The sequence below is a fragment of the Cucurbita maxima genome, unplaced genomic scaffold (assembly GCF_002738345.1).
Source record: "Cucurbita maxima cultivar Rimu unplaced genomic scaffold, Cmax_1.0 Cma_Scf00019, whole genome shotgun sequence".
In the NCBI taxonomy this organism is placed as follows: domain Eukaryota; kingdom Viridiplantae; phylum Streptophyta; class Magnoliopsida; order Cucurbitales; family Cucurbitaceae; genus Cucurbita; species Cucurbita maxima.
In genome coordinates, this window is record NW_019272035.1 from 2,593,178 (window position 1) to 2,603,805 (window position 10,628).

General features: G+C 34.7%; 1 protein-coding gene across 1 annotated transcript in view; it reads left to right on the plus strand.

Annotated features, from left to right (window-relative positions):
• Positions 1-9,782: 9,782 nt before the first annotated feature.
• LOC111494005 (cytokinin riboside 5'-monophosphate phosphoribohydrolase LOG1-like) overlaps positions 9,783-10,628 on the plus strand; it is a 2,612-nt gene continuing 1,766 nt past the window's right edge. The window contains exon 1 of the mRNA XM_023143980.1: positions 9,783-10,049. Within this exon, the coding sequence (XP_022999748.1) occupies positions 9,915-10,049 (135 nt within the window). The 5' untranslated portion in view covers positions 9,783-9,914. The remainder of the gene's footprint in view (positions 10,050-10,628) is intronic.

Consider the following 10,628-nt stretch of genomic DNA (forward strand, 5'->3'; position numbering starts at 1 on the left):
AACAACGAAGAGTTTTATGACGAGAACGTGGAGATGTTAGAGTTTAGAGTGCGTAAGATCCATATCCATAGATGTTTAGGGCCACTGGGAGAGTATTGCGAGGTGGTATAGAGCTATGTTCGGATTCGAACTCAATCCCCTTTGATTCACACTTGAAACATACGTACATATCTTTGATGCTATAATTTTGAAACATATAGCTCGACGATAACGCACTCATGTGATATGATCCAAGGCCCAAGAGTAACTTAAGTCATACACCAAGTAGACTCATATGGCCATGAGACCCACACAACCTCACTTTTGGATTTTGTTGTATTTCTTTTGTACTCGAATTCTTGTAATTTAGACCCATACACGTCGCACCCGAACGATACAAACTAAAAAACGTGAATTAGGGTTTCACGACTAGAATTTTGTTGTTGTAATTTCATTGGACTCGAAGGAAACCAAGAGGCAAATGATAGAAGACACCAACATGGGCACACATTTTTACTGACTTTTAATTTAGTTATGATTTGATTTATTTTTTAGGCTACGATTCAGCATAATCTACGAACAGTCGTGTATTATTTATTTGTGGTTGGTTGGGTTATTCAATTTATTCTTAATGCATGTAATTGCTAGATCATTAATTGTATGACAATATATATTAAATTTGAAATAATTGAATTGTAGTTTGAATGTTCGAGCCATAGATTTGCATTTGTAGGATAGACATGTTATGAATTATTGTGTAGCAATTTATGGATTCTCTAGCCTTCACGTTGGTTGATAGCTTGTAAATTTGACGTCTACTTTCTCCAATTAAGTTTAACTCTCTGTTATAATTCTTTAAACATCTGTATTTTCTTATCTACACATAAGTTTCGATCCATTCATATCCAATAAGTTTAACCTCATCAATAATATCTACAAATCTACCGATTTTATAATTTCGACTTGTTTAACCCGACCTTTGAGTAAGTTCTTATAAATATTGAATCATCTCATAACTCTCTCATTACGACGAGACTTATCCAATTCATGATCAAAACCCATTTGATATTTTCATCGTATTCACTAACAACAAAAATCAAACACGAGGGTTCGGTGCAACCGTTCGTCTCGAGCCATAAAACTAATGGGCATGATTTTTATATGGGAAAAGAACCCTAAACTTAAAATTTTTAGATTGCATTTTTTGAATGTAACCCAAATTATGGTAGGGTTGTTGAGAATGTTTATATATTACAAGTTGGACAACTAAGATTGTCTGTTTTAGTTTGTCTATTTTTGTTTGTACTTTGTTGCTGTCTCTTCATACTTCTGTTCCGTAAACATGTTGGGACTCAATTATGCAAAATTAACCCTTTTCTTTTTGGCTATTAAAAATGACCGACGACCGTATTAGCTATTGTTACTGTAATAGCTCAAGCTCACCATTAGTCGATATTGTCCTCTTTGTTCTTTCATTTCCGAGTTTCCCCTCAACGTTTTTAAAACGCGTCTGTTAGAAGTAGATTTCTTCACGTTTATAAAGAATGTTTCGTTTTCATTTTTCAACCAATGTGAGATCTCACAATCCACCTCTTTTCATGTCACAGTGTCCTTGCTTGAGAATCTTTTCATGGACAAATGCTTGAGAATGTTTAATAGCTCAAGCTCACCATTAGCTGATATTATCCTCTTTGTTATTTCATTTCCGAGTTTCCCCTCAAGGTTTTTAAAACGCGTCTATTAGAAGTAGATTTCTTCACCTTTATAAAGAATGTTTTGTTCTCATTTTTCAATCAATGTGAGATCTCACAATCCACCTCTTTTCATGTCACAGTGTCCTTGCTTGAGAATCTTTTCATGGACAAATGCTTGAGAATGTTTAATAGCTCAAGCTCATCATTAGCTGATATTATCCTCTTTGTTCTTTCATTTCCGAGTTTCCCCTCAACGTTTTTAAAACGCGTCTGTTAGAAGTAGATTTTTTCACGTTTATAAAGAATGTTTCGTTTTCATTTTTCAACCAATGTGAGATCTCACAATCCACCTCTTTTCATGGCACAGTGTCCTTGCTTGCACTTGTTCCTCTTCTCACAATCCACCTCTTTTCATGGCACAGTGTTCTTGCTTGCACTCGTTCCTCTTTTCAATCGATGTGGGATCTCACAGTCAAAGTATTTTAAGTCTAAAGGGTTTCTAGATTAAGATTTTTTTTAAATAAGGAACCCAAATTAGATATTTTTAGAAAATAGGTATATTTGTCCATGATTTGATGCTTATATTTATGACTTTAATTATTATTATTATTATTTATTATTATAAATTATAGGTAGGTGGTCTTTATCTCGTCAATGCTTCTGTGGTCCCAATTTAAGTGGCTGTTGTCCAACAGAACCATAAGTTCCCAAACATTGTACGATCAAGATTCTTTTAAATATTTTTTTTTATATTATTTATTTTGGTTCATTTTGGTGGTTGTATTCTTAAACTATCAAATTTTGTTGACATAATTTAATTTAATTTTTATTTTTTTCATTTTTTAATCGAGATTTTAACGCTGAATCTCTTAAAATATAGCCATAAATTTGTATTAAGAGATTTCGTATGCATAAAGTTTTTGATAAAGATTTGTAAATACTGATAAAAAAAAGTGATATTTTGTAAAATATTAGTGACTAAAATGAATATTTTAAAAAGATACTGCTGAGGATTATTGAGAATGAGTCTCACGTTAGTTAATTTAGTGGAAGATCATGAGTTTATGAGGCCTTTTGAGAGCTCAAAGCAAAGCCACGAACGCTTATGCTCAAAGTGGACAATATCATACCACGTGGAAAAGTGAAGAATAAGTAAGTATAAGAAATGATGTTATAATTGGGAGCAAACTTTTCAAGAAAGTAATGATTTTAAATTGGAAAACGACAGTCATCTTCTCAATGAATAATTCAGTATAAACAAGAATGCATCAATTTTACTTCAGAGCTTTCTGGTTAATTCAATGGTACGCTCTGTTTTTTAACCTACAAAAAAGATCTATTTCTCTAGAGCGTTAATTAACGAGACATTCAAAGAAATTATGCTCCTTTCAAAAGAGTGTTAGTCAATCGACGTTGTTGGAGCGTCGATCAAGTAGAGGTCCATTTGAAATAACTTTCAAATGCTGGGTAAATATAAATTTCTTGAAAGGTCGTTTTGAACTGTTGTTATATATGATATTGTGAGATGTTACATCGGTTGAAGAGGAAAATGAAATATATATATTTTTTAATAATGGTGTGGAAACCTCTCTCTAGTAGATGCGTTTTAAAATCGTGAGGTTGACGATGATATGTGACGAGTTAAAGTTGACAATATCTGCTAGCGGTGGGTGGTAGTTACAAATGGTATCAGTTTGAGAGAGAAACGAAACATTTTTTATAAGGGTATGAAAACTTCTCCCTAATAAACACGTTCAAAACCATGAGGCTAACGACAATACGTAACTGGCTAAAACGGACAATATCTGCTAGTAGTGAATTTTGACTGTTATAAATGGTATAAAAGACAGACAATATCTACTTGAAACTAATGTCATGGCTAGTATAAATTACTTGAATTTCAAAGGTGAAATCAAATTTTCATTAAGGATAAATTAGCGACAACAACTTAAGCTAATCAGGTAAGTAATCTTACTCTTACAGATAGATAACTGCATGATGTATGATGGTGCATGCCTTGTGACTAAAATATTTTTATGCTATACTTGTGTGTTTTATGTATTGAAATGTGATGGTATGGAATGTGACATCGATTATATCATGTTATGACTAAAATGAAATGCTATGTAAGAATGTCACGTAAAGCTTATGTAATCGACTGTGCGATGTTTACCATGTATACATAGTGCACGTATGGAATATGTCATGGATGAAATGAGAAAAGGAAGGACATTAATGTTTGTATTGAATGTAAATCATGAGAACTTCATGCATATATGTGTGTCATGTGCATCAAGATACTTCTCCGTTATGTTATGTTAGTACGGACGCGTACCTTTGATATTCATGTTCGTCATGATATCATGCGGATCTTTTCTTTTCTGTGGCATCCGACGACGTGTAACGCGTTAAGCCCGATTATGCCAAACCCAAGGGGTACGTATACGAGCCCGCCTAGTGGGTCCATGTGCATGTACATAGGCATGTGTGGAGAAGTACTATACATCTAACCCTACTCGAAACTAGAAAGAGTCCAAGGCCCTATGACAATTTTAAGATAGGTCTCAATCATGTTATGTGTGTGATTGCATTGCTAACCCCAATAGTGGGGTGACTTATTAAATATTTCATAAAATACTCAAGTCACGTGTTATCTTTATATTTTTCAAGTAAAGATAAAATTCTCATACACGGATATTTGTAAACGCTAAAAAGACCATGGAAGCTAGGTCATGATAAGCCAATAGAATTGAATTTAATTAATGCATTTTATTCCAATTTATTTTATGCCATAAAAAACTATATTATCTTTATTTAGGTTTTGAAGGGACGGATCTTATTTTAAAAGTATTTATTATAAGATTCTGCATATGTAATTATGAGATCCCACCTCGATTGGAGAGGAGAACGAAAAACTTTTTATAAGGGTAGAAATCTCTCTTTAGAAGACGCGTTTCAAAAACTTTGAGAAGAAACCCAAAAGAGAATAATATATGCTAGTGGTAGGCTTGAACCGTTACAACATGCATGAGGTGACATTACTAATTAGGCTAAGAAAATGAGGATCGTGACATGGATCATAACCCGACCGATTCACCAATCATAAATCCTCCAAGTGGGTATACAAGCATACAACTTTCTCCCCCCCAAAAAAAAGCATACAATAAAGCTTATTCAAACTCATAGTCTTTGGTCTCAAAACGCAACCTTAAATGTAAAAATCCCTATAAGCCTTTGAACAATCTCTTAGCCTCGATTGGATGTGGTGTGTCTCAATGTCAACCCTTCCTAAATTGTTGGCCCCAAAAAACATGTTTTTTCCTCCTCAAACGCCACAAACACACACAAAAATGCCCAAAAAATGTCGTGTTCTTCCTTTAACAAAGTTTCTTGGGAAAGTTGTACACGTAAATTCCAGCCGCCTTGACTTAATGAATCTCAATACTCTTCGTAGGGACTGTATGCATTTGAGATGCAAATTCAAAGAGAGATATGTGTATTTGTACCCACAGATAGCGACATATACCCAACAAAGATAGGTAAGGATTTGAATAATATCATTCATAAAAAACTGTCTTTTTAACTAATTCTTAACTCGTAATCATTGGTTAATAAATGCACGATATGTTTTTTTTGTAACACAAACCAGTGTATGCTAAAAGTAGAGGTGTTAATAAAAATTTGATGACCCGAAAAATTCAATCAAACTATCCCGACCTGTATCGTTCGGGTTGGGTTGAATTCAAATAAATGAAAACTTCATGAATTGAGTTCGTTCATGGTTTTCTCTTCAATTAGATTAAGTTGGACCAAATCAACCCTAATTTATCATTAATTTTGATTATTTATTCTCCGACAACTCTTACAAATAATTTTTAGTGATTTTAATTAACTATTTGAAATTGAATAAGTAAATGTTTTATTAAAGACAAAAATTGAATAATTGATATGATCCATCCAAATCAACCCAATTAAAAAAAAAATTAGGGTTGTGTTGAGTTCATTATGAATAATTGGGTTGAGTATGAAAATATCTCAACCTAATTCACAAACACTCCTAAATTTTTTAATAGTTATGAGTACGTAGTCAGGAGGTAAGTGGTATTCAAATTCGATTTGAACACATCAGTATCAACCAAGAATAATACTTACTTTCTCGTTGTTTATTTTTTTATGACCACGAGAGATGAGAACGTAAAAGGATTAAGAGAAGCAATCAGGGTAAAGAGAAGATTTATTGTAACAATCCAAGTCCACCGCTAGTAGATATTGTTCGCTTTGGTTCGTTATGTATCGTCGTCAGCCTCACGGTTTTAAAACGCGTCTATTAGGGAGAGGTTTTCACACCCTTATAAAAGTATTTCGTTCCTCTCTCCAACCAATATAGGACCTCACAATCCCCCCCCTTTGGGGTCAGCATCCTCGCTGACACACCGCTTAGTTGGTGCATAGCTCTGATACTATTTGTAACAACTCAATCCCACCACTGGTAAATATTATCCGTTTTGGCCTATTACATATCACCGTCAGTTTCACAGTTTTAACCCCTTATAAAAAACTGATTCGTTCTCTTCTCCAACTGATATCAACTTACTTCTTCTAAGCATCCGCATGCAAATACGTTCGTTATGTGGGTGTAATGGCTACCAATTTGGAAGTATATTCCTTGAAAGGGCAAACAAAAGATAGGAATAAGAATTGAGATAAAAGCAATTCAAAGTTTGAAAGAAGAACGTTTGAAATTGTTATTCAATGAATGTTCCAGCCGGACAAGGCAGTTCAGAAAAAGTGGTAAAGCTTTGACAAGTCCACGCACTACAATATGGATAAGTCAAAGTGATAGGTAGTGAGTGTGTTTGTGGTTGGGAGACCACCACACTTAAACAAGTGGACCAAAGTATTATCTTTATTAATTCTCTCTACGTTGTCTACTAATTAATTAGGTTTAATTAATATCTTTATCTCGTAACGTTCAACGAGACGAAGTAAGTATTTTAAACGTTAATGTAATCCTTATTTGTTAACGAACCCAGTTCTTTAGAGTATTATAAAATAATTATGAATTTCTAACATGTTCATAATTCGATCTAATAGTCAGTAAAATAAACCACATGCTTTCAATCTTATATCATATTGTTGCTTACCTTGTTCGGAAGCTCTCTTAAAATTCCTCCAAATCTCCTAAGTTTACTATAGAATAAGAAATATATATATATATATATATATTAGTACCATTGAAAAACGAATTAAAAGTGGGTTAAACCAATCCAACTAAATCGGTTGGGTCGACCCAACCAGGTACATGTTTTTCTCTGCCTCATTTGTTTTCCTTTGTCTATGAATCTTCAATCAAACCCTTGTCGATGTTAAGGTAACTCAAGGTGGCATACATATCAGCCAATCAACGGTAGACTTGAGGTATTTCGAATGAGGATGTAACATTTAGTTAAGAAGATACGAACCCTTCTGAACTTTTTTTTATTTATTTTCTGAGTAAAATAATTTTTTAAATATTTTAGCGATTAAATTTGATGATGTGATAGAAGAGAAAAATTCTTAAAATATTTTCCGAAAAAGAAAATAGTGAGAAAAAAAAAATCAAAGTTAAAGGCCAAAGTTCAATGAACATTTTTGTAATTGGCCTCTTTTCTCCATATTAGGTAGCTTATTAATGTCTAATCTTAAAAATTAGAGGAGAAAAAAAGAAAAGAGAGAAGAAAAATGGGAAAAATAGAGAAAAAGAGGGTTTGAGAGGAGTCGTTTTTTGACCGAGCATCCTTCATGAAAATTGTTCAATAGATGACACCTCTTCGATCTAGGCTCGTGAAACACTAGTATTGGTTAAGAATCAAGAAACTAAATTAACTCTGAGATCTCGTACAAAAAGTCCTAGAAGATAGAGTCTAAGGTTTAAACTATCTAGATGTCGTAAAGAACCTAGCTAACCTCTACCGTATTTAGAAAAGATTAAGGAATCTTACCAAATTCAGGTCGCTTCCTCTACTCTATGGTACATTAATAGCACTATCTAGTGGCTTAGATTTGACCTAATAATGCTCCTGCCGAGCAATAGGTATTCAAAAACTCATATTGTCGAGTTTAACCTAAATTGGTTAGATAGCATAATGCAATGAGGCAATTTAGGTGTCCCTATCTTGTGTGGAAATGGGTTAAAGGCCTTCTGAACAGGGTTGAGGGTCCTTAAACCTGTTTTGAGAGAGGATGAGAGACCACACAAGTATACTTAGCAGCTAGTCGATACACCGATTCAGTTTGACTTTATAGTTCATAGTCCATAAAAGGGTAGCCAACTAACCTTACACAGATGATATTCAGAGAGATGACACAATAATGTCCTAAGAGATGATTATGATGAGGTTGCACCTCCCTAATCCAAGAAACCGATGATTCACTCATATGGCAATATAAGCTAGCTAAGTCTGGAAAACAGAAAAGTTGGTTCACCTCAGAGCTCAGATACGACATCCACTAGATCCCAGTCACCAGAAAAGGTAAACAACTCTCAGACCTAGATTGAACTGGAAAGAAAGAGAATAACGTCCAGACCCCAATTGAGTTTGTGACAAGCAAGAAAACCGTTCGAAACGCTGAGACTTCTTAGAAGCTACGAAAGCTTGTGTTAAAAAGATTCAATCGAAAGAGGAGTCGATGAACTAGTATGACATGATTTAAGATTAAACTTTTTGTAAGTTGATTCTAAATTGTACTAACCTTTAATTGACTAATCTTATTCTTCGAGTGCAGACTCGTGAAGTAGTCTTGAAACCAAACCACTCTAAAAACGTCTTGTGTCGTTTTTCTTACCATTAATTATATTCCTATCGTGTTCTAGCTCGCAATAATTAACCAAACCTTTATACATCGACGTTTAATCCTCCATTAACGTGTGTGCGAATGATCGTGCTTTTTTGTTGGTACATTATGTCATTAAACATAATCAATATTAATCCCTTAAAGCTTGGTTGGTCAAAAGTTTGATAGATCTTTTACTCTTTATAGCTTTTGAATATAATTAACAAATCAAAAGTGTAATCAATAGCCTAAACCAACAAACTAATTAATCATTTGATAAAATAGATTTTTATGTGACTCTAAAATTTTAAAATAGACAATTTTTTTACACTAAGGTTTCTATACAAATAAACGCTCTTTGTCTCTCCGTCTCTCTTTCTCTCTCCTCGGTTTTTCTTTCGTTTTCTTCTTGTATCAACTCTCATAGACACTTCACTGACCACTGACCCAAAAACGTGTTCATCATTTGCTAGATAGTACTGTTAGTTTTGACCCTCGATCAAAATATATGAAAACAAATAACTAAATCATAGTGAAATATACAATCCAAAAGGAATCGGAAAGAAGCATAATAAAACATTCACAAGCCCTTGTACCGACTCTCACAGACACTTCACCGACCACTGACTCAATAGATGTGTTCATCGTTTGCTAGGTAGTACGGTTAGTTTTGACCCTTGATCAAACCACACTAAAACAAATAATCAAATCATAGAAATACACAATCCAAAAGGAATCAGAAAGAAGCCTAATAAAACATTCACAAGTCCTTGTACCGACTCTTCACCAACCACTGACCCAATAAACGTGTTTATCGTTTGCTAGGTAGTACTGTTAGTTTTGACCCTCGATCGAACCACACTGAAACAAATAACTAAATCATAATACACAATCCAAAAGGAATCGGAAAGAAGCATAATAAAACATTCACAAGTCCTTGTACCGACTCTCACAACTCTTCACCGACCACGGACCCAATAGACGTGTTCATCGTTTGGTAGGGAGTAGTATTAGTTTTGAAAGTCAAAGGTTAGAAAATATATATTGAAAAAGTGGATAGAAGAGATAAAGAAGACAGGTGGAGTAATGAGAGAGGAGGAGAGATAGTGACCCATAGAAAGAAATGTAGAGCATTACGTAGAGAATTGAATCCTGTCGGCGAAATGGATGATCCAAGAGAATATGAGTGCCACCCTTCACGTGGCCCAACATGATTTAAGAAGTGACTCAAATTGACTGCTCTTTGCCTTTGCCTTTGCCTTTGCCTTTGCCTGTTCTCTTCTATATATGGCCTTCTTTGGACCTTCCTTCTTTTGGTATCCCCTTTTCTTTCCCTCTTTGCAGCCTAAGCTACCAATTCCATTCTTCTCTCCTTCAAAATTCTGTCTTTGGGTCATCTTATTTTGCCTAACCAAACAAGGATATATTATGGGCGATGATGGGGAGATTACACACAATCAACCCATAATCTCAAGGTTTAAAAGGGTCTGTGTTTTTTGTGGGAGTAGTGCTGGCAAGAGAAATTGCTACCGTGAAGCCGCCGTTGAGCTCGCCGGAGAATTGGTAGGTATTTCTAGGCTTTGGTTGGTTGGCTATAATATATATATGTGGGATCTCACATTGGTTGGAGAGAGGAATGAAGCATTCCTTATAAGGGTGTGAAAATCTCTCCTTATCCGAAGTCATAAGGTTGATGACGATATGTAACAAGTCAAGGTGGATAATATTTGTTAGCGATGGGCTTGGGCTGTTATAAATTGTATCAGAGCGAGACACTGGGTAGTGTGCTAGCGAGGACGTTGAGCTCCCAAGGGAGTGGATTGTGATATCTCATATCAGTTAGAGAGAGGAACGAAGTATTTCTTATAAGTGTGTGGATACCTCTCTCTAGTTCAAGTGTTTTAAAAACCTTGAGGGGAACCTAAAAAGGAAAGCCCAAAAAGAATAATACTTGCTAATGGTGGGCTTGGACGGTTAAAAATGATATTAAAGCCAGACACCCGGCAGTGTGCCAGCAAGAACGTTGAGCCCCAGGGGGGCGGATTGCGAGATCCTACCTCGATTAGAAATGAGAACAAAACATTCTTGTAAGGGTGTAAAATATACTTTTTTTTTTTTTTTTTTTTTTTTTTTTTTTGAATA